The 19,237-nt window shown below is 43.7% G+C and overlaps 1 protein-coding gene across 1 annotated transcript in view; it reads left to right on the forward strand.

Moving 5' to 3' along the window:
• The window catches only part of dnah9l (dynein, axonemal, heavy polypeptide 9 like), a 443,144-nt gene that overhangs the window by 384,549 nt on the left and 39,358 nt on the right, over positions 1-19,237 (forward strand). Inside the window, exons 70-73 of the mRNA XM_080198977.1 lie at positions 2,527-2,720; positions 8,344-8,492; positions 12,071-12,198; positions 17,692-17,919. Of these exons, the coding sequence (XP_080055103.1) occupies positions 2,527-2,720; positions 8,344-8,492; positions 12,071-12,198; positions 17,692-17,919 (699 nt within the window). The remainder of the gene's footprint in view (positions 1-2,526; positions 2,721-8,343; positions 8,493-12,070; positions 12,199-17,691; positions 17,920-19,237) is intronic.

Here is a 19,237-nt window from a genome sequence, read left to right on the forward strand (position 1 = left end):
GTCATGGAATTTGGCAGCTCTCTGTTGGGGATTTGAACCCCAATTTCCCATGTGACAGACAGGGATACTAACCTCCACACTAACAAGGAAGTTGCTAAGTTGACCGCTGTGTGCTTGACATGGTAGCCGAGCGCTCTGCGATGACTCTCTGAGTTGGGGCCATCTGTCAAAGGCAGCAGCAAGTGCCCTCTGAGACTGGGACATGCTCTGCAGCTCCTCAACCATGACCATCTGTGAGTAGGCCACATTCTCAAGGGCTGCAGCCATAGCCTGCTGTGTCTCAGCACTGTTCTACTGGACCTCCTGCAAGCTCTTGAGCTTCTCAGCTGTGAGCCGCAGAAACTCAAGAAGATTAGTGTGGTCTTCAGCTGTGTCCTGCCGTGACTCAGACACAGCCCTCTGGAACTCTGCCGTAGCCTGCTATGATTATCATTTAGACCCTGCCACTCATGGTGAGGATTTCCTGTCCCATGCTTTCCATCACTGATACCACCCTTGTAGAGCTGACCTGGGAACCCTGCAAGACAGGCAATAGCCAGTCTGCCTGAAATCTTTGGGACTCCTCCCAACAGCCTCGCAGTTGGTCCAGTGTTGCTGTCAGCCTTTCTTGCATTTCCTGGCTCTGTTGCTGCATCCCTAGCAGCTGAGTAAGATCGCAAAGGCCTAGCATGTAGCATGGGGCCAGCTGAGTCCTCAGACATTCCCTCCTCCAACCAATGTACAATCAGATGTGGCATGTGCACCAGAGAGTGACTCAGTTGCCTCGCTACTAACTTGGCCCACAGATGTGAGGCTCTAGGATGTTGAATTGCGAGGTGGAAGGACACAAAACTGGTGCTGGCCTCGGAGGTCCCTTCTTCAGCTCCCTCTGAGCTGTCGGGCAAAATGGATGGGAGCGGCAGTGGGGACCACAATGCCAGATGTCCCAGGCGTGTCAGGGTCCCTTCCTGTAACACAGAACACAAGTTTAAGTTCAAGGCAGGGAGAGGAATCTGGGCTGCATGCAACGTACTTGAGATAACTCCAACTAGTGGAGGATTGGCAGGTGCTCACTTCAATGCAGTAGCCTGAGCAAGCTGTCATTAATGGTCTGCATCCCCTCCTCTCCCACAAGGTCCAGTGCCCACTCCTCAAAGGGGTTGAGGACCCAAACCTTGAGCACACCACCCCCTGTCTTTGCCCTCTCCCAGCTATTATGGGCATTCATCTCTTCTGGGGCAGGAAGGAGCCATGCAAAATGAGTACTGGAGGGTATCAGGGGATGGCCCTCGGAGAGTAAGGGTTGTGATACTGTTGGGTGGGAGGTACTGGGGATGGGGGGTGGATCTAGGGGTCATTTAGGGGGAAGATGCTGGATGAGGTTTAACACTCACCCTTGCTGTCCAGATTAGGTCATTCAGTTTTTTGTGGCACTGCTTCCTGGTTCTCCTGGCCAGTGCCCTGGCACCAACGCGTACTGCCACTGCCTCTCAGGCTGCATTTCCATCCCTTCCCCTGGGATGGGGGGCGGGGGTGGGGTGGAGTCTTGCCTCCACCACCTTCAACAACTTGGCCAGATCAGCATTAAAAAATCGGGAGCTGTCCAGGGGGCCATTTCTTCCTGCACTGCCTGCCTGTTTGTCCATCCTTAGGGATTTTATGACGCTCTTCCTTGTTCGGGCAGGTCAACTGCAGGCAGTTTAGCGAGTCACGTGCCTGTTAGAGCATTCTAGCGAGTTCAGTGCAGTTTGCTTTGTTACCATGGAGGGGAAGCCAAATTAGCACTTGCACGGTATGCTAATAGAGAGTGGGGGTGTGGAATTTGTGCCACTGTGATAATTGGGGGAGGGGAAAGAGAGAGTCATGTCAGTCAGCCATCGGGGCCAAGGGATGATGAGGGGAACATGTGCAAGGGGGGTTAAGGGAGTCAGTAATGTTGGGGGCTTTCTGTGATGTCTATGGGGGAGAGGGGGAAGCTGTTTCTGGCCCAGGGGTGTTTTTTTTTAGCTTTTTCTGCTCATGCGCAGTTTGTGGCTCCAATCTGAGCTGCAGGCTATCTGGCAAATTAAACCTTGCCCAGTGCCTCTAGTGGCTAGAAATGATCTAGCCCATATTTACAAAGACTGGGTGCATTAGATCCGGCATGAAAACTCACCTAAAAATCGGATCAGGAACTCTCTCATTTTTGTGCTAGCTAGACACTTGGAAAAAAAGTCTCACAAAATTCCACCCATAATATTTAAATCTAATTCTTTCTTTCATTTAAAATTGCTGTACTTGAAGACACAGGTTGAAGTTAGGGCTACTACATTATATTCTACATTCTGTGACTTTCCTTGCCTGTTGCCTGTGAGTGGAACTCATGGCTTGGACTAATTGTTTTTGAAGCCTATTAAGTATTTATTTCCTTTAATAAAGACATTAGAAAATGAGTTTAGGTTCTAAAAGATCAAACAACTCTTGAGCTTTGTCTTTTATTGGAACAAAACAAAATATAATAAAATACGTATAAATTTAAAACACAATTCACCTTTATACTCCCCTTAGACAATGAGCTTCATGGATGAATTTCGTGGGTTAGATAGAGATATTGATGGCTCAGCCAAACGTTGGAAAAAAGTTGTTGAATCGGAATGTCCAGAAAAAGAGAAGTTTCCTCAAGAATGGAAAAATAAAAGTTCCCTACAGAAGCTTATTATGATGCGTGCTTTACGTCCAGATCGCATGACATATGCAATCAGGTAATGTAATCTTACTGCTATGAATTATAGATGCAAGTTCTTTCTTTCAGATTCTGTAGCACCATTTGCATCCAGGGTGCCTTATGGAGTTTCATAGTTAATTAATTACTTTTGAAGCGAAGTCAAAGTTGTCATTAACCCATGGTCTTGGTTGAGAGTTAAATTTTGGCCAGGGCACTGAGATAGAACAGTGCTGTTCCACAGATAATGTCATGGCATATTTTACATCCACCTAAAGAGATAGATAGAACCCCACTTTAACATCCCATCCAAAAGACCACACCACTAGGAGGTGGCTTTGCACTCAAGCGGGGACATCAAATCTCTGGAGCTAAATTTGTGTCTTCAGATTGTGAAATGTGGGTCAGGCCATGTCACAACTTACAAAGTGCACCCTCAATCGCTGTCCAAAATTGCCTGACTGGGGGAGTTGACATCAGCAAGAGCATGTGTGCATTTTGCACATGCAACATTCCGGACCTACCAAAAGGGCATGCAAAAATTATACTGATTTCCTCCAAAAAAAAACCCTAAGTTTGACTTTTCTCAAAATGAAACATGCTTCCACAACAAGGCAAAAATTCAGCCCATGGTACCCACTGTGATCCTGGTCTCAGACACAATGCCTGCTACACTGAAGTGTTCCAAGAAAGATCACAACACAGAATAATTCATTTTTGTAACTTAATTTTATACGACAGTTTAGATGTTATTAGGATAAGTTTTCATACATTTAAATGCTGTCATACACATTTCACAATATTGCAGGCAAATTCAATAGAAGTCAGTCATACTTATGTAGCTTTATACATTATAATGAGGACTAATGAGGCCTGATTCATCTCTGGTCAAATGTGTTGGATATTTATGAAGATATTTGATCAAGGTGCTGCCAAACTACAGCAACAATAGATTGTTGTTGGCATTGTGAGGACTTGCTTCATTCCAGATAAGTGTGGGAGCTTGGAGTGGGCAATAGACACTTCAAACTTTATTTTATAGAAGTTTATTTTATCCCATCCTCTCAAGGGTGTCATTAACGAGTCCTGAATGCTATCATCTGGGCTCACATACTTTAGATCCCTCGCTTGTCAAGGTCTTTACCAGCAAGGATCACAGATGGTTCCCACCAATGGGGACCAGACCTGGTGGCTTCACAGGTGGGACCAGAGGCCATTGAAGCCACCTGGGTGATTGGGGGCACCCTGCACTGGCACCCTAGCATTGCCAGTCTGGCATCGCAGCAGTGCCAAGGGGGCAGGTCTTGAGGGGATGCAGGCTGGCGAGGCTGGAGCCTGATGGGACAGCCAAGAGGGGGAACTCCATCGGGAGGGAAGGGGAGGGGGAGCTCTGCAGAGGGGGTTCTTGATCGATGGGGAATGGCAATTGAATGGGTGGGGGTTGACAATCGGCCGGGGTGGGGAATGGTGATTGGGGGAGGGGGGGTGACAGAAATTGTAGGGGTGGGGTAGCAATCGGTCAGAGTGGTGAATGGTGGGCAGGGATGTGGGAGTGTGGGCGTGTGTTGGAAGTGTACAGAGTCCCTTAGAGCTCAGCAGCCAGCTTCATAGGCGAGCTGAGTTTTCACCCCTCCAGTGAGACTTGCATTTCGGTCCTCATGTTTTCTCACCCATTTGACACTTAGGGCCCGATTTTACCAAAAATTGGGTGCGAAATCGCAATAAATTCGGGCATCAGGCCTTTAACGCGATCTGCACCTGAATCCAAGCAGATCGCAGCTTTACCGACATCCGATTTAGACGCGGATCTGGTCCTTAATAAACCACGCATCCAACTCTCCTATCAGATCCCACTTTACCTTCTTCTGGTCCTTTCTGGATCCGGCTGTAAGCAATCTGCAAAATAAAAATCCAAAGCCAATTTTTATTTTGCAGGGGAACCTCCAAAGCGGTTTCAGAGCCTGCAACGGCTCTCTGACCCAGATTATCCTCTGAGAGGGTCGGGGGGAGGAGAGGAGGCGGGTCAAAGCATCTTCTGGGTGGGGGGGGGTGGAGGCAGGACAGATCATCCTCTTGGTGGGGGGGAGGAGGAGGAGGAGGTGGACAGAGCATTCTCTGCGGGGGGGGGTGAAGGAGGAGGAGGCGGCGGACAGAGCATCCTCTGGGGAGGTGTGAGGAGGAGGTGAGACAAAGCATCCTCTAGGGGTGCGGAGGAGGCGGGTCAGAACACCCTCTGTGGGGGAGGAGGAGGCAGGACAGAGCATCCTTTGGGGGGGGGGTGGTGAAGGAGGAGGAGGTGGGACAGAGCATCCTCTGGGGGGGGGGGGGGTGAAGGAGGAGGAGGCGGCGGGACAGAGCATTCTCTGGCGGGGGGTGGGCAGGAGGAGGAGGTGGGAGACAGCATCCTCTGGGGGGGTGGAGGAGGCAGGACAGAAAATCTTCGGGGTTGGGGACGGGGGGGCGAGAGGGCTGATCATTGTCTGGTGGGGGGGGGAGGCCCGATCGCTGACTGGTGGGGAGCGTGGATGGATCTCTGGTGGGGGGGCAGGGCGGTCCACTGCTACTCTGCGAGTGACCCCTCCTCCCCACTGGAGGAACAAATCCCTCCTCCTGGTTTCCTATTGCTTTAATATATATAAGACATGAGAAATATACAGTAGATGCCATTTAAAAATTGAGTCACTGAATTTATTCATAAGTGTCAGGGCTTAGGCTCATTGAAGCATGCATTCATTTAGTTGGTGAGAATTGACACACTGTCACAATGGGGCAGAGGGATTCGTTCCTCCAGTGGGGAGAAGGGGTCATCCGCAGAGTGGCAGCGGACCCCCCTGCCCCCCCCCCCCCACCAGAGATCCATCTGTCCCCACCCCCTCCCCCATCAGTGAGTGATTGGGCCTCCCCCACCACCACCACCACCACCAGACAACAATCAGCCCTGTCACCCAACCTGCCGCCCCCCCCCCCCCCCCCCCCAAGGATGCTCTGATCTGCCTCCCCCTCCTGGCCCCCTCGACAGAGGATGCTCTGGTTTGCCTCCTCCTCCTGCCCCCCATCCCCCCAGAGGATGCTCTGACCCGTCCCCCCACCCCCTCCCCAGAGGATGCTCTGAACCCTCCCTGCCCAAGAGGATGATCTGACCCCACCCCCTCCCCGAGGATGCTCTCTGTCAGAGAGACGCTCTCTCCGCTTTGTTTTTCTTTCCTGACCCAGGCGCACTTTTTCAAATCTTTTTCGAACTGCGCGTGCGCAGTTCAGAGCTCCGATCGTTCCGGCAGCACTAAGTGCCGCCCAGAGCGCAGATCGGACTGGAGTTGCAAAAAGCGTATGGGCGCACTTCAAAGAGGATTCTGGGCTTAGCTCTGTATTATGCCCAGATATGGCCCTTAAACTCCAAATGGTAAAATCGGGCCCTTAGAAATTCTTTGAGAAAATGTTTTGAATCCATAATGATTTGATAGAAGGAAGACTGTGAAGAAATCATACAGACTCAAAGCATTGGACAGAATTCTCCTGCTGAATTCATTGGTGTAGGGGGAGAGATTTGACAGGAAGTCCAAAAATTGGTTTCAGGTCGGTGTGAATTTCCCACGAGATCTTTCACTGGTACCCACCATAGCGCATTGGGAAACCCACCTGTAGCCAGTGTGAAACTAGTTTGCATCCTGCTCATAGGATGCATATGAAGACTCAGATGGAAACTTCAACCCATCCCAATTCTCCATGACACCAGTGGGAAAACATACAGGTCCAAAACACATCTGGAACCACGTGGCCTGTACTATTCTAGACTTACCTGAACATTTCATGGCTTGCTTCCGGACTTCAAAATGGAGGCTGCAAGCAACCCTGGACCCTAGAGCACCTCAGCAGTGGATGAGGGAAGCATCTGCAGATGAATCTTCCAGACTGACTGTCCAACTTCTAGCCTCAGAGCATTTCTGGTGGTCCAGTTTCCTTTTCAGGAGGCCCTCCTTCTTTCCTCGACAGTGGATCAGTGATGTTGGGTGCCTATTCAATATGGCATTCACCTATGTTGGCAGGATTCACACCATCATGCCTGCTCCACCATGGAATCTGGCGCTAATTTACTGCACACATAATTAATGAGGTCAGGGCTGAAAGATATGGCATGGTTTCCTCCGCAATGGGAAACACTCCCACGTTCCCACCCCCGCCACAGGACTTAGTACTAGATGGGAGAATTCCAACCGTTAACTTTGTTTCTCCCTCCATTAATGCTGCTAGACCTGTTGAGTTTTTCCAACGTTTTCTGTTTCTATAGCAACAAATGTTAGTAAGTTTAGTAAATTGCAGAACATAAGAACATAAGAAATAGGAGCAGGAGTAGGCCATCTAACCCTTCGACCCTGCCCCGCCATTCAATAAGATCATGGCTGATCTGAAGTGGCTCAGTTCCACTTTCCCGCTTTCTCCCCATAACCCTTAATTCCCTTGTCTATCAAAAACCTATCTACCCATGACTTAAATATATTTAGCAAGGTAGCTTCCACTACATCAACGAGCAGAGAGTTCCAGAGATTCACCACCCTTTGAGTGAAGAAGTTCCTCCTCAACTCTGATCTAAACTGTAGCACCACCACCACCTCCCCCCCTTATCTTGAGGCTGTGCCCTCTAGTCCTGATATACATTTCATATAGAACTACATGAAATGTATATCCTTTCAGTTATAGCTGCTTCACTGCTACTTTGTAGGGCAGTAAAAAGGTTAAATTTAACTGAAAATTAAACTATATGGCATACAGTTAGAAATGACACTTTGCTAAGAAGAATATTAATAGATTTAACAGCTAAGCTGTAGATAACAGTCCCAAGATTTTTTTGCATATCGCAGCAATATTTTTAACATCGTGTTTGAATTTCAGTGAATAAAACTTACAGTATTTCTTCCATTTCTCTCTTTGTAAGCAATGTGATTTTTTGTTTGTATCCTGTCACTCAGGAATTCAAGACATCGAAACATACATAGAAACAAAGAAGGTAGGAGCACAAGGAGCCCGTTTGGCCCTTCAAGCCTGTTCCGCCATTCATCACGATCATGGCTGATCGTCCAACTCAATTATCCTGCTATCTCCCCATAACCTTTGACCCCATTTGCCCCAAGTGCTATATCTAGCTACCTCTTGAATACATTCAGTATTTTGGCATCAGTTACTTCCTGTGGTCATGAATTCCACATGCATAAAATCTTCACAGTAATGGTTTAAAATAGTTCCAATTGTACTTCATTAAATTTATTAACTTGGGACCAGATTTTTATTCCTGGGTCATGTGCGTGGAGATGAGAGAATTCCCAGCGCCATGAACCCAGCCTATTAAAAAGGCTGCTCAGCTGCCAGATTTTCAGTTTGTGGATGAGGAGGGCTGGTTTAGAAGTTGAGATAGGTGACCCAGGAAAAACTGAGGAGGGTACTGGGTGTGGAAGCGGACTGGTTGGAGACTTTTCTCAGGCCTCCAGCATTGTATCTAAAGTTTAAAAATAAAGATAGAAGTAGGATACAGGCTCACCACTCGTTGGGTGAAGAAATGTCTCCTCATCTCCATCATAAATGGTCTGCCCCAAATCCTCAGACTATGACCTCTGGTTCTGGGCTCTCCACCATCGACATTTACAAGTAGCTTACGATGTATGTTTTTACAGAAAGTTTGTGGAAGAGAAACTTGGAACAAAGTACGTTGAGGGACGTCAATTAGAATTTGCTAAATCATTTAGGGAAAGTGGTCCAGCATCTCCGATCTTCTTCATTCTCTCCTCTGGGGTTGATCCACTGAAAGATGTGGAAGCCTTAGGTGAGTAAGCTATGAGAACGGATAATATGTATAAATTATTACATGTTCATTGAATCATTATGAGCTGAGAAATTGTACAGTCCTATAAATTTCAAAGATGCACTCCAGGAAAGTTGCATATCTCTATTTGAAGAAAGCCGGATGAAAGCATATTTGGAGACATTTGAGAAGATCATTCTACTTTGACAGTCCATTATCTTGCAACCTTTGCCATTTCTATACCTTGTGGCACATGATGCAGTCTTCGTTGTCAATTAGAGTGAATGGTCAAGCAGTAGCTTTGATATATAATATAGATATTTGTAAAGGTAATGTTGAATTATCCACATGTGATGGATACCACATGATAGTTGTAACATGTGATGTTATTGGTAGATCAATCCCAAATAATTCTCCAAATTTCTTCCTTCATTCTTCTAGCAATAATCATCAGTCTTAAGTTTCATTGTTACTAATTCATTAACTAGCAGAAATTTTTTCAGTATAACTCTTTCAGTATAATTTTTTTTAAAAAGCTCTTTGATACCTCATTCCAACAAAGTCGGGAAAAGTCTCACTTGCATAAAATCTTTCTTCGCAGTAATGGCTTAAAATTTGTACTTTATTAAATATATTAACTTACGACCAGATTTTTGTTCCCGGGTCATGTGCGTGGTGATGAGAGGATTCCCAGTACCATAAACCCGGCCTTTACAAAAGGCCTCCAGCTGCCAGATTTTCAGTTTGGAGCTGAGGAGGGCTGGGTTAGAACCGAGGAGGATGCTGGGTGTGGAAACGGGCTGGCTGGAGACTTTTCTCAGGGCTCCAGCAATGTGTCTAAAGTTTAAAAATAAAGATTGAAGTAGGATACATTCCTACTCCCCTCACTCCCTCCCAGCACATTCTCCATGTCCCTGACATGAAAACCAATACCTTAACGCTTCCACCCAACCCCGTCACCACATAACTTCCATACGCCTCCACCAACTCCCTATGGTCCTTTACAGCCCCTATGCCAACTTATACCAACCCACTCAACCTTTTTCTCTTTAAACCTACCATGTTATCCCACCTAGTACCCTCTACGGGCAGACTCAGGAGCTTTGAAGAAGTGAGATAAAATAAAGCTCTATGAAATAAAGTTTGTAGTGTCTATTGCGGACAACCTCTTGGCCGTGGTGGAAATCTGGCCATAGATTCTTGCACGTTTTGAGGTCTGGGAAAATTAGGTGTCCCCAAAAAACTAAAGTCAGAAAAAGAGAGAAAAAAATCAGTTTGTTTATGGAACTATCACTAAGCTTGAAAATGAACAAATGTCTCAAATGTCACAATTAAGCTAAATGACAATCTGCTATTATTTACAAAACTTACACATGCCAGTTTTATAGACTATCAAATGAAACATATTGGCATTCAATGTGTTTGTTCACTTTCCCATCTGTTCTAGAAAAAAGACTCTGCTGTCAGTCTTTCCTGTGCAATATGTTGGTCACCATTAAAATCCAAATCTGCTAGCACAAGTGTAGACTTCTGTGCAACCTTGAGGGAAACCTAGCGCTTCTGTGCAACCTCTTTGGAAACCTTCAGAAAAAGATACAACAACATGCACATGAAGCACCTCTTAAAGTTCAGTAGAACCTTGATAGGGTATAATTAAAAAACTATTCATATGGGATGCTTTGTGATAGATCTTGCCATTGCGTCATTTCGTATAACACTGACAAGATGCAATATAAATATTCATAGATATTTAAGTGGGATACCTGCAACACATGCTTCAGTTTCCAATAGTTACAACAATTACACATCGTATGAAACACCATACAGCCCACATTGCCTCCAACTTGATACTTGTGGTATAGAATAGCACTGAACAATGTAACAGAGAAATTTTTAAAAACTGCATTTTTTCCAATTCTTGTTCTGTGGCAGACAAGAACAAAACAGATCTCAAATCAAGCTGCTGCTCTCTTACACTAAATATGGGTGCTAAAATATATGTTTGTGATATGATACTTTTATGTGCCATGGGTAATACAAGAACAAAAGTGCTTTGGAGATTTTTTTCTAAAACAGAATTGCATTTTATTGATCCATTTACCCAAGAAGGAAAATGATAGAAAAAAATAATGTAGTAACTTTAATTATTCTTAACTATGACTTTTCATTCCAATAAATTTGCACTGATCGTTTCTATACTTCGAATATATTCCTACAGTGGGATGCCCAGAACTCTGCACAGTACCCTGTTGTGATCTAATTAATACCTTGCATTAAATTACGTAACATTTTTGCTGTTGTATTCAATTATCCTGATAGTAACCTTAAAATCAGTCTGTTTTTAAGTTTTTCTACCTACACCTTTAGAAACAAATGTAGCTTTTCTATATTATTGATTTCGGAGATGTGGGTGTTACTGGCAAGCCCAACATTTATTGCCTGTCCTCAGTTGCCGTGAGAAGGTAGTGGTAGGCTATCTCTTTGAATTGCTGAATAATTTGATACAACCTATTGACTTCCTAGGCTACTTTTACAGGGCTGTTAAGAGTCTTGAACTTTTACAGTGTAATTAAGGACATTGCTGTGGAACTGAAGTTACCTGTTTGCCAGAACAGGTAAAGATGGCAGGTTTCCTTCTTTAAAGAACATTAGTGAACTAGTTGACTTTATGTAACCATCTGACAGTGTCAGGAGGATTTTTAATGATCATAGTGATTATACTGTTTTAGTGTAACTAAAAACAATATCTGTTCCTCCTATTTTTAAAAATATTATCATTTAAGGTAATATGTTCACTATTTCTCCCAGAATAGATTACTTTGTATTCTTCCGCATTGGAGTGGATCTGTGAATTATTTGGTCACTCCACTAATCTGCATTCTTCCTTAGTGGGACTCTAATTTGTTGATTATCAAACTGTGATGCCACTCCTCTACTGGGATCACTTGCTTTCCGTTTATACAAATGATCCCTGAGGACATAACCATATTTCACCTATGTGAAAAACTCTTATTTACCACTACCTTTTGTTTCCTAACCTTTAATTTTCTCTCTATCCATGCATCTTCTTCTAATAACACATTCTTTAACGTTAATTAATGGGGCTTTTTATCAAAAATCTTCAGAAAATACATAAGAACCCACAATGTTGCATTCTCTGCTTTTTTTCACTAAACCTAATTAGACAAGTGTCCCTTTACAAAGTTAAGTTTACTTGTCCCACCAAGCCCATATCTGCAAGTGTTAATCAATTTCATCCTACATTCTAATCATAGTTCTCATTCATTAAGTTATTACTTGGATGCTGACATGTTTGTTTACATTAGTAGTAGATGGGGGAAATCAACTGGATGCTTCAGTTTCCTCCCACAGTCCAAAGATGTGCTGGTTAGGTGCATTGGCCATGCTAAATTCTCCCTCCGAACAGGAGCCAGAGTGTGGCAACTAGGGGATTTTCAGAGTAAGTTCATTGCAATGTGAATGTAAACCTACTTGTGATTAATAAATAATCTTTTTACTTTAGCTTTTACAAACCTTTTAGCCTTATTAGTTTAGACTTAATTTATTGAACAAATATTTTCTATTATTGCACCACTCAGGAAAAAAACTTGGCTTCACCATAGATTCTGGAAAACTCCACAATGTATCTCTTGGCCAAGGACAAGAGGCAGTTGCTGAACAAGCTATGACAAAAGCATCTAAAGAAGGACACTGGGTTATCCTGCAGGCAAGTTAGGTTGTGTAAAGCATGGTTGTACTGTGTTGGTTATTATTTCCATTATTTGATTTAAAAAATAGCTGCAGTGTTTGTAAGTCTACAATATAGTCAAGAGGCTCAAGAAAAAGTATAACTCTGGGTAGAATTTAACACCTTCCCTCGTGTTGAGTTTGGTGGTGGAAGGATGGTGACTAAGGGACCCTGAGTAAGTCCATTATAGGAAAGCTCATGGTATTCACCCAGCAGCAGGCTGAGGAATTGCCATGTGGGAAACTGAAAAGCAAACCCTGAGATATTTACAGGCTCCTGGGGGAAGGAGGTTGACATCATTCAAAGGCATACCTAACATCAGGAAGGAAGTTCTCAAGTGAGAACCACCCTCTGACCATGTTGCAAATGACCCTCAGCCTCTTCCCATTCAACTCCCAGCCCATGATACCCCAACATTGTCTTTCTGTGCCTGGGTTCATCAGCAACTGTAACAGATGAAAACAAACAGTAGGAATAAGCAGTTCATTCTCAGGTTGATAGTCTGTGACTACTGAGGTACCAAAAATGCCATGGGCTTTGAATAAACAAAAATAAATGTTACTATACAAGTTCAGAAAGATAAAACAATTTATACTGGTGGGTATCTTCCGGACCTGTCCATAGTGCAACCCCACCATGAGTTTCCCGGCAGCAAGGACGCATTCAATGGGAAACCCTGTTGATGGTGGAACCAGAAAATCCCTCCACCAGCCAGTGGCAGGCTAGAAAATCCCGCCTGATATCTATCTCACTCTCGAACATTCAGGATAGGAATGAGGTACATGTTTAATTAACAGCCAAACTGTGGCTGACACAACATACTACACAATAAATGCCAAAGGCAACTAAAACACATTCCATGGATTCCTCAATAAGTTACTCAGTTGTCTGTAACAATTACCCTGCAACTTAATCTCTCTCTCTCTCTCTTATATGAGGGTTTCCAATCTTGCCCTTAAAATTCTCTCCAAGTGTCGCTCCAACTTGGATGGCTTCAGTGATGGTTAATCCCACCTTCCAAGATTCCATTTCCCTGGATCCCGACAATGCTCAAAAATCAATTTACAAGCACAATTTCAGATCCTCGGCCAGACCAAGCAGAACATCACTGATCCTTGCCCCAACATCAGAATCACAAACTTTTTGCTGCCTTCTTGGATTTTCAGGGCTTCTTCTGAGCTCTCTTTGATTACCAGGGCTTCTCCCAAGCCCATTTCATTTAAAGTCTTCTCCCCACAGCCTTTTATTTAATTGAAGCATGCTTCTCTACTCCTTCATTTAATTGAGAATCTATTTCCGTCTCCTGTTTCTGCTCCTTAGGATTTCCTTTTGATATGTTTCTCTACACACAAACACCACCTCTATCCCTCTCTCTGGGACACTTTTTGCCTCATCTGATTAATACTGACTAACTAGAAATTGAGTCACCAAGAACTGGTGTTCACTGGTGACTTACCACAACACTCCAAGAGGGCCTCACTCTTGTTACTAGGCAAGAGCAAATGTAAGAATCAATGGAACGTCCTGTTTAGCACATGAAATGCAGAAGAAAATGGATTTCTTAACAAGTAGAGTAATAAAGAAGTCTTGCAGGAATTATGTATAGCCTTGGTGAGACTGCACCTGGAGAGTTGTGCAGCAATTTGATCCCCTTTCCTAAAGAAGGATAGACTTGCCATTGAGCAATTGCAACAAAAAGTTCACCAGATCCTTGGGATGGCAAGATTGTCCTATGAGAAAAGATTGAGAAACTGGGCCTACGTTTTCCATAGTTTAAAAGAATGAGCGGTGATTTCATTCAAACATACAAAATTCTTACAGAAATCAACAGGGTAGATGCAAGGAAGGGGTTGGGTTGGGGAGGAGGGAGGGTTCTTAGAATAAAGACAGACTATTTAGGACTGAGATGAGAAGGAATTTCTTCACTCAGTGGGCGGTGAATCTTTGGAATTCTCCACCCCAGAGCGCTGCAGAGGCTCAGTCATTGAATATATTCAAGACAGAGATTGATGGATTTCCAGATATTCAAGTTATCAAGGGATATAGTGATAGTGCGGTAAAATAGTTTTGAGGTAGAATATCAACAATGACCTAATTAAATAGTGGAGCAGGCTTGAGGAACCAAATAGTCTACTGCTGTTTCTATTCCCTATGTCCCTTGATCTCAAGTGGGTTAGTAGCAGCAACAGCAACTGCTTATCCAGGGACACTGCTGAGCAATGATGAGCTGCCAGCCTTTGATTTGCTGCTAGCACATGGTGGGCAGAATCTCTGCCCCTGGGATCCTTGGTCCCTGGGAAACCCTAATTGGCACTTACAGCAGGTTTGGTGGTGGGTGAAAGTGGAAATCGAGCAAAAGTCAGAAAGTTGGAAACCCGCCAGCATAAAGTCACGTAGCAGTTCTTCCAATGGCAGATTAAAGGTGGATCAATCTTCCTGTTGGGCTGGTGACATAAACGCGATTTGCATCTCATGAATACCTATTAAAACAAGTCCCATCAAGCCTTCCAATTTTGTGTCACCCCAGCAGGAAATCATGTCAGTCCAAAAGTCAATTGGTCAAGAATGGTGTGCACAAGGCTGCCCTCATTTTGCCAAAAACTTCAAGGTGAATGCAACAAGGCCTTCGTGACATAATGCTGTGCTCTCCATCACCATGCCAAGCTGGTCTACATAGACGGCATTATCTCTCTGGATTCATGGGCCATTCCCCAACAGAATTCCCCATTGAAAGGAGGGGATCTGGAATCTGTGTATGGATGATTTCCCTCTCCCCAAATCCAGAGGCCAAGGGCTGTACTTACCTGTGTGTCCCTGGCAGGGACCCTTTTGTTGGGATCTGCTTTAAACCTCACCAATGTGACATCACACCGGCAGAAGCGGGACATTCTTATATAGGGACTAACATATAGCGGAAAGGCCCACTAATGACATTCAAATTTATGGTGTTTCAGTTCCCTTCATGGCAGGAACCCCATTATATCATTGGCAAGGGGCAGGGACTTCCACAACAGGAAATCCCACTGACATAAATGCCATTTTGGGATTCCTGTTAGATTTCTTGCTACTGACTTTCCCAATCACTGAAAACAGGGATGGAAAATCCACCCTGTTGCCTGGAGTTGGAAGTTATGTGGTCTCCTTCTGCCAAGTTCATACTCCAATGTCTATCTGGACAGTACTACGCTGTGAGGAGGTTCTGATGAAGACCAGCGAGATGGGGGAAGGATGTGGAATGAGGTTTGTGCTAGGTGGGTGGGCTAGGCCTCATGTTGGCAGGCAAAGGGATGTGGAGGTGAATGAAGTAGATGTATAATGGAAAGCAGAGGGGAGGGAAACAGGATCCCAGCATGGCTGCCTGAAAAGCTCACCAAAAAGTGTGTCAAATGGATGTCACTGGAAAGGGATGCACAAAGATGCATTGGGTTGAGGTCCAACTGGAGCATCATTGCCTCGTAAGTGATGGGCTCCGGGGAAGTAGTTGAATTGAGGAACAGACCTCTTGAGGCTGCTAGTCTTTTCCCTCTGGTTACTGACATCCTGCATGGTCTGATGAAGATAGCTGGGCTGGAGAGAGCACTGAGTGTTCTGGACTGGTATTTAAATATGGCACCGGAACCTTCAAACCCACCAGCTGATGAATCAGCTGCCAGTCTGCCAGAAGGTTCTGAGGGAACTCACCTGTACAAAATTAACGAGGTTCTAAACCCGAATCTGGCACAGGCTCTAACCATTCTAACCAGTGGGAAACTCACTGCCAGAGTCACTTTTCACCACATTTAGTCTCAAAATGGGAGAATTCCACCTGATATTTGTGTAGAGCCATTGACCTTGCCCTGCCACCTGTTCTTTACTGGAGCATTCCAAAATCAATCTAATTTGATTGCTCTCTCCCATGATCTTGCATCATCCCCAGCTTCAAATATTTATTCAATTTTCCTTTAAAAGCTACAATTATTACCATTACTACTATTTTCACTGCTTCAGTAACTTCTTGTGACCACACCTTTTATGCTCCAATCATTTTCTGGTTGAACATATTTCTCCTAAACTGTCTCCTCACTTTCTTCCTGATCGTTTTAATTTGACAAAAGCACCAACTAAATCTCACCAACTAAAGGAAATAGTATTTATTATTTAGAACAACTACAGTTTTAAAAACAACTCATAGTCTTTCTTAACCACTTCTGCCCCAATGGAAACAATTGGAGTATTTCAAATTTTTTTCATATTCCAGGCAGCATTCAAATTAATCTAATTGCACACTCTCCAAACTTTTGTGTTGTTTCTATAAAACAGCACCCAAACTGCAGACAGTAAACCAGCTCCAGTCTAAGCTTTTTGTTTTATCAATCCATTTTTGTTTCTGTACATTTCAACTTTATGCACATATTTATAAAATCCGTAATTGTATTGGCTTTATTCACCTGCAGCCATGCTTTGGGACTTAAGAGATTTATCTTAGTTGTTTCTAGCTCAGGTGATGGAGAAACATTTAACCAGTTGGGAAGATGGGGTCTCTGTTGCTTTCTTGGATCCACTTTGAGTCTATGGTGGAAAGGCCCTTGGATTCTTCTCACTCTGTCTCCAATTAATGTCCATTTATGGGCCTCATCCCACCACCTTTGCTGTTAACCCAGTGGGGTGAGGGGGTGTTCACCATACAGGGAATATGACAAGCAAATCTGTGCAATATAGCTGCAGGCTCTTGTAGAGGGGATCTTCCTCAAAGGCATTCTGTGTCTATTTGAGGGATCTGGCATTGAGAGGAGAAACATGCTTAGATCCACTTCCCTGTCTTTGTTGCTGAAACCCAACCTCATGACTTCCATGTCGTGACCCCCTCCAACCATCTGTGCCCTGAAATCCAACAATGATCCTAGGCCTCATGTGAGTGTCATATTGACAGCTGCCACCTCCTCCTCAGGGTTCTTAATCCAGCCTGTGCGCCAGATCCCATCACCTCCAAATAAATGCCACCCTCTGTTCATTTATATGCTTTTGCATTTTGTAATTGGGTGCATACTGTCATTCATTGTATTTTTCCCAAACTGTGTTAGCTCATACTTAGCCAAATTAAATTGCAGTTGCCCAGTTAGTGGATTTTGTTTAATCCCTGTTTATATCTCTCTGAAGTGTTTTGTAGTCCTCCTCACCTTCTGGTTTGAATGCTTTATGCACCTACACAATTCTGACTCCAATTTTTTGGAAGGTTGACCTTTATTCTTTATTTCTTGTTTTCTCATTTTACTTCAGAGAATGAATAATCTGAATTTCAATACTTTAATAAACTTAATTTATAGGTATTAATTTGATCTGTTCTTTTTCCTGTCTTCCAAGGACCTCATGTTTAAGAAATAGAAGCAAAGTTTTGGATATTACCAAATGATGTACACAATTAAATAAATTTGTATTAATTTGTTTGAGTGTAACAGTTTTTAATGACAAAAAATGTGTTCAAATGCCCTGCAGAATATTCACTTAGTAGCTAAATGGCTCAGCAATTTAGAACAGCTTTTTGAGAGGTACAGTGAAGGATCTCACCCAGACTACCGAGTGTTCATGAGTGCAGAATCTGCTCCAACTCCTGAAGAGCACATTATTCCGCAAGGAATCCTTGAGAACTCAGTTAAAATCACCAATGAACCACCAACTGGTATGCTAGCTAATCTCCATGCAGCTCTGGATAATTTTGACCAGGTATGAATAACATGTCAATATTTTGGCGGACTATGAGGAGTACTTACAACTTAAATATTCTGTGCATGGGCAGAAGAAAGAATGGGGAACTGGGAACAGTGATTTTAATCACAAGAATGGTTGAGTCATATTAATAAAAGGGTTCTATGATTGGTGATGTGTTTTGACTGTGGGAGAAGGGAGAATGGCAAATGCTGGCCATGCATTTGTTTCTTCCTCAATTTTGAGGTTTTATGTTTACACTGGTCTTTAAAGTGAGATCCTTTTTAACTCTTGATCAATAAATCCACTTCAAGGTCAAACACTATGTTTGAAATACACAGAAGTTTAAATGTAGCTTAGTGTCACCAAGGGCAAAATTTTACACTTCCCCCTAAGGTGGGTTCTGAGGTACTTGACCCGTATACCTGAATGTTATGATATTTCAAATGCTCATCCAAATTTTTAAAAGTTGTAAGTTTTCCAGCCTCTACTACCTTCTCAGGTAGTGCGTTCCATATTCTCACCACCCTCTGAGCGAAAAGACTTTTCTCAAATCCTTTCTGAATCTCCTGCCCCTCACCCTAAAACTATGCCCCCTCATGATTGACCCCTCTTCCAAGGGAAACACCTGCTTCCTATTCAACCTGTCCATACTCCTCATAATCTTTTAAACTTCAATCATGTTCCCTCAACCTTCTCTGCTCTAAAGAAAACAATCCAACCTTATCCAGTCTCTCCTTATAGCTCCCAAGCAAACACCATGATACATCTCCTCCATACCCCTTCTGGTGCATTCACATCCTATAGTGAGGTGACTAGAAATGCACACAGTGCTCCAACTGTGGCTTAACCAACGTTCTGTATGGCTCCCAACATGACCTTCTTGCTCTTACACTCTATGCCACAACTGATAAAAGCAAGTGTCCCATTTGCCTTCTTAACTATCCTGTTCACATATTTTGCCACTTTCAGAAATCTGTGAATAAGTACCCCAAGATCCATCTGTTCCTCTGAGCTTCCTAGTGTCCTGCCATTCATTAAATACTCCCTTGTCTTGTTACACCTTCCAAATGCATCAGCTCACAGTTATCAGGGTTAAAAACCATCTGCTACTGCTCTGCCCATCTGACTACCCCATCTATATCTTCCTGTAATCTACAAGCTTCTTCACTATTAAGCACCCTACCAATCTTGGTGTCATCTGCAAGCTTACTTATCATTCTCCCCACATTATTATCTATATCATGTATGTATATATTACGTATATGTAAATTATTTACAAATTTGGAATGTAGGATGTGATTGTCAAGTGCTGCAGTTGTGCCAAATGGAGGTA

Source organism: Carcharhinus amblyrhynchos, chromosome 11 (genome assembly GCF_965287045.1).
Source record: "Carcharhinus amblyrhynchos chromosome 11, sCarAmb.v2.hapA, whole genome shotgun sequence".
NCBI classification, from domain to species: Eukaryota; Metazoa; Chordata; class Chondrichthyes; order Carcharhiniformes; family Carcharhinidae; genus Carcharhinus; species Carcharhinus amblyrhynchos.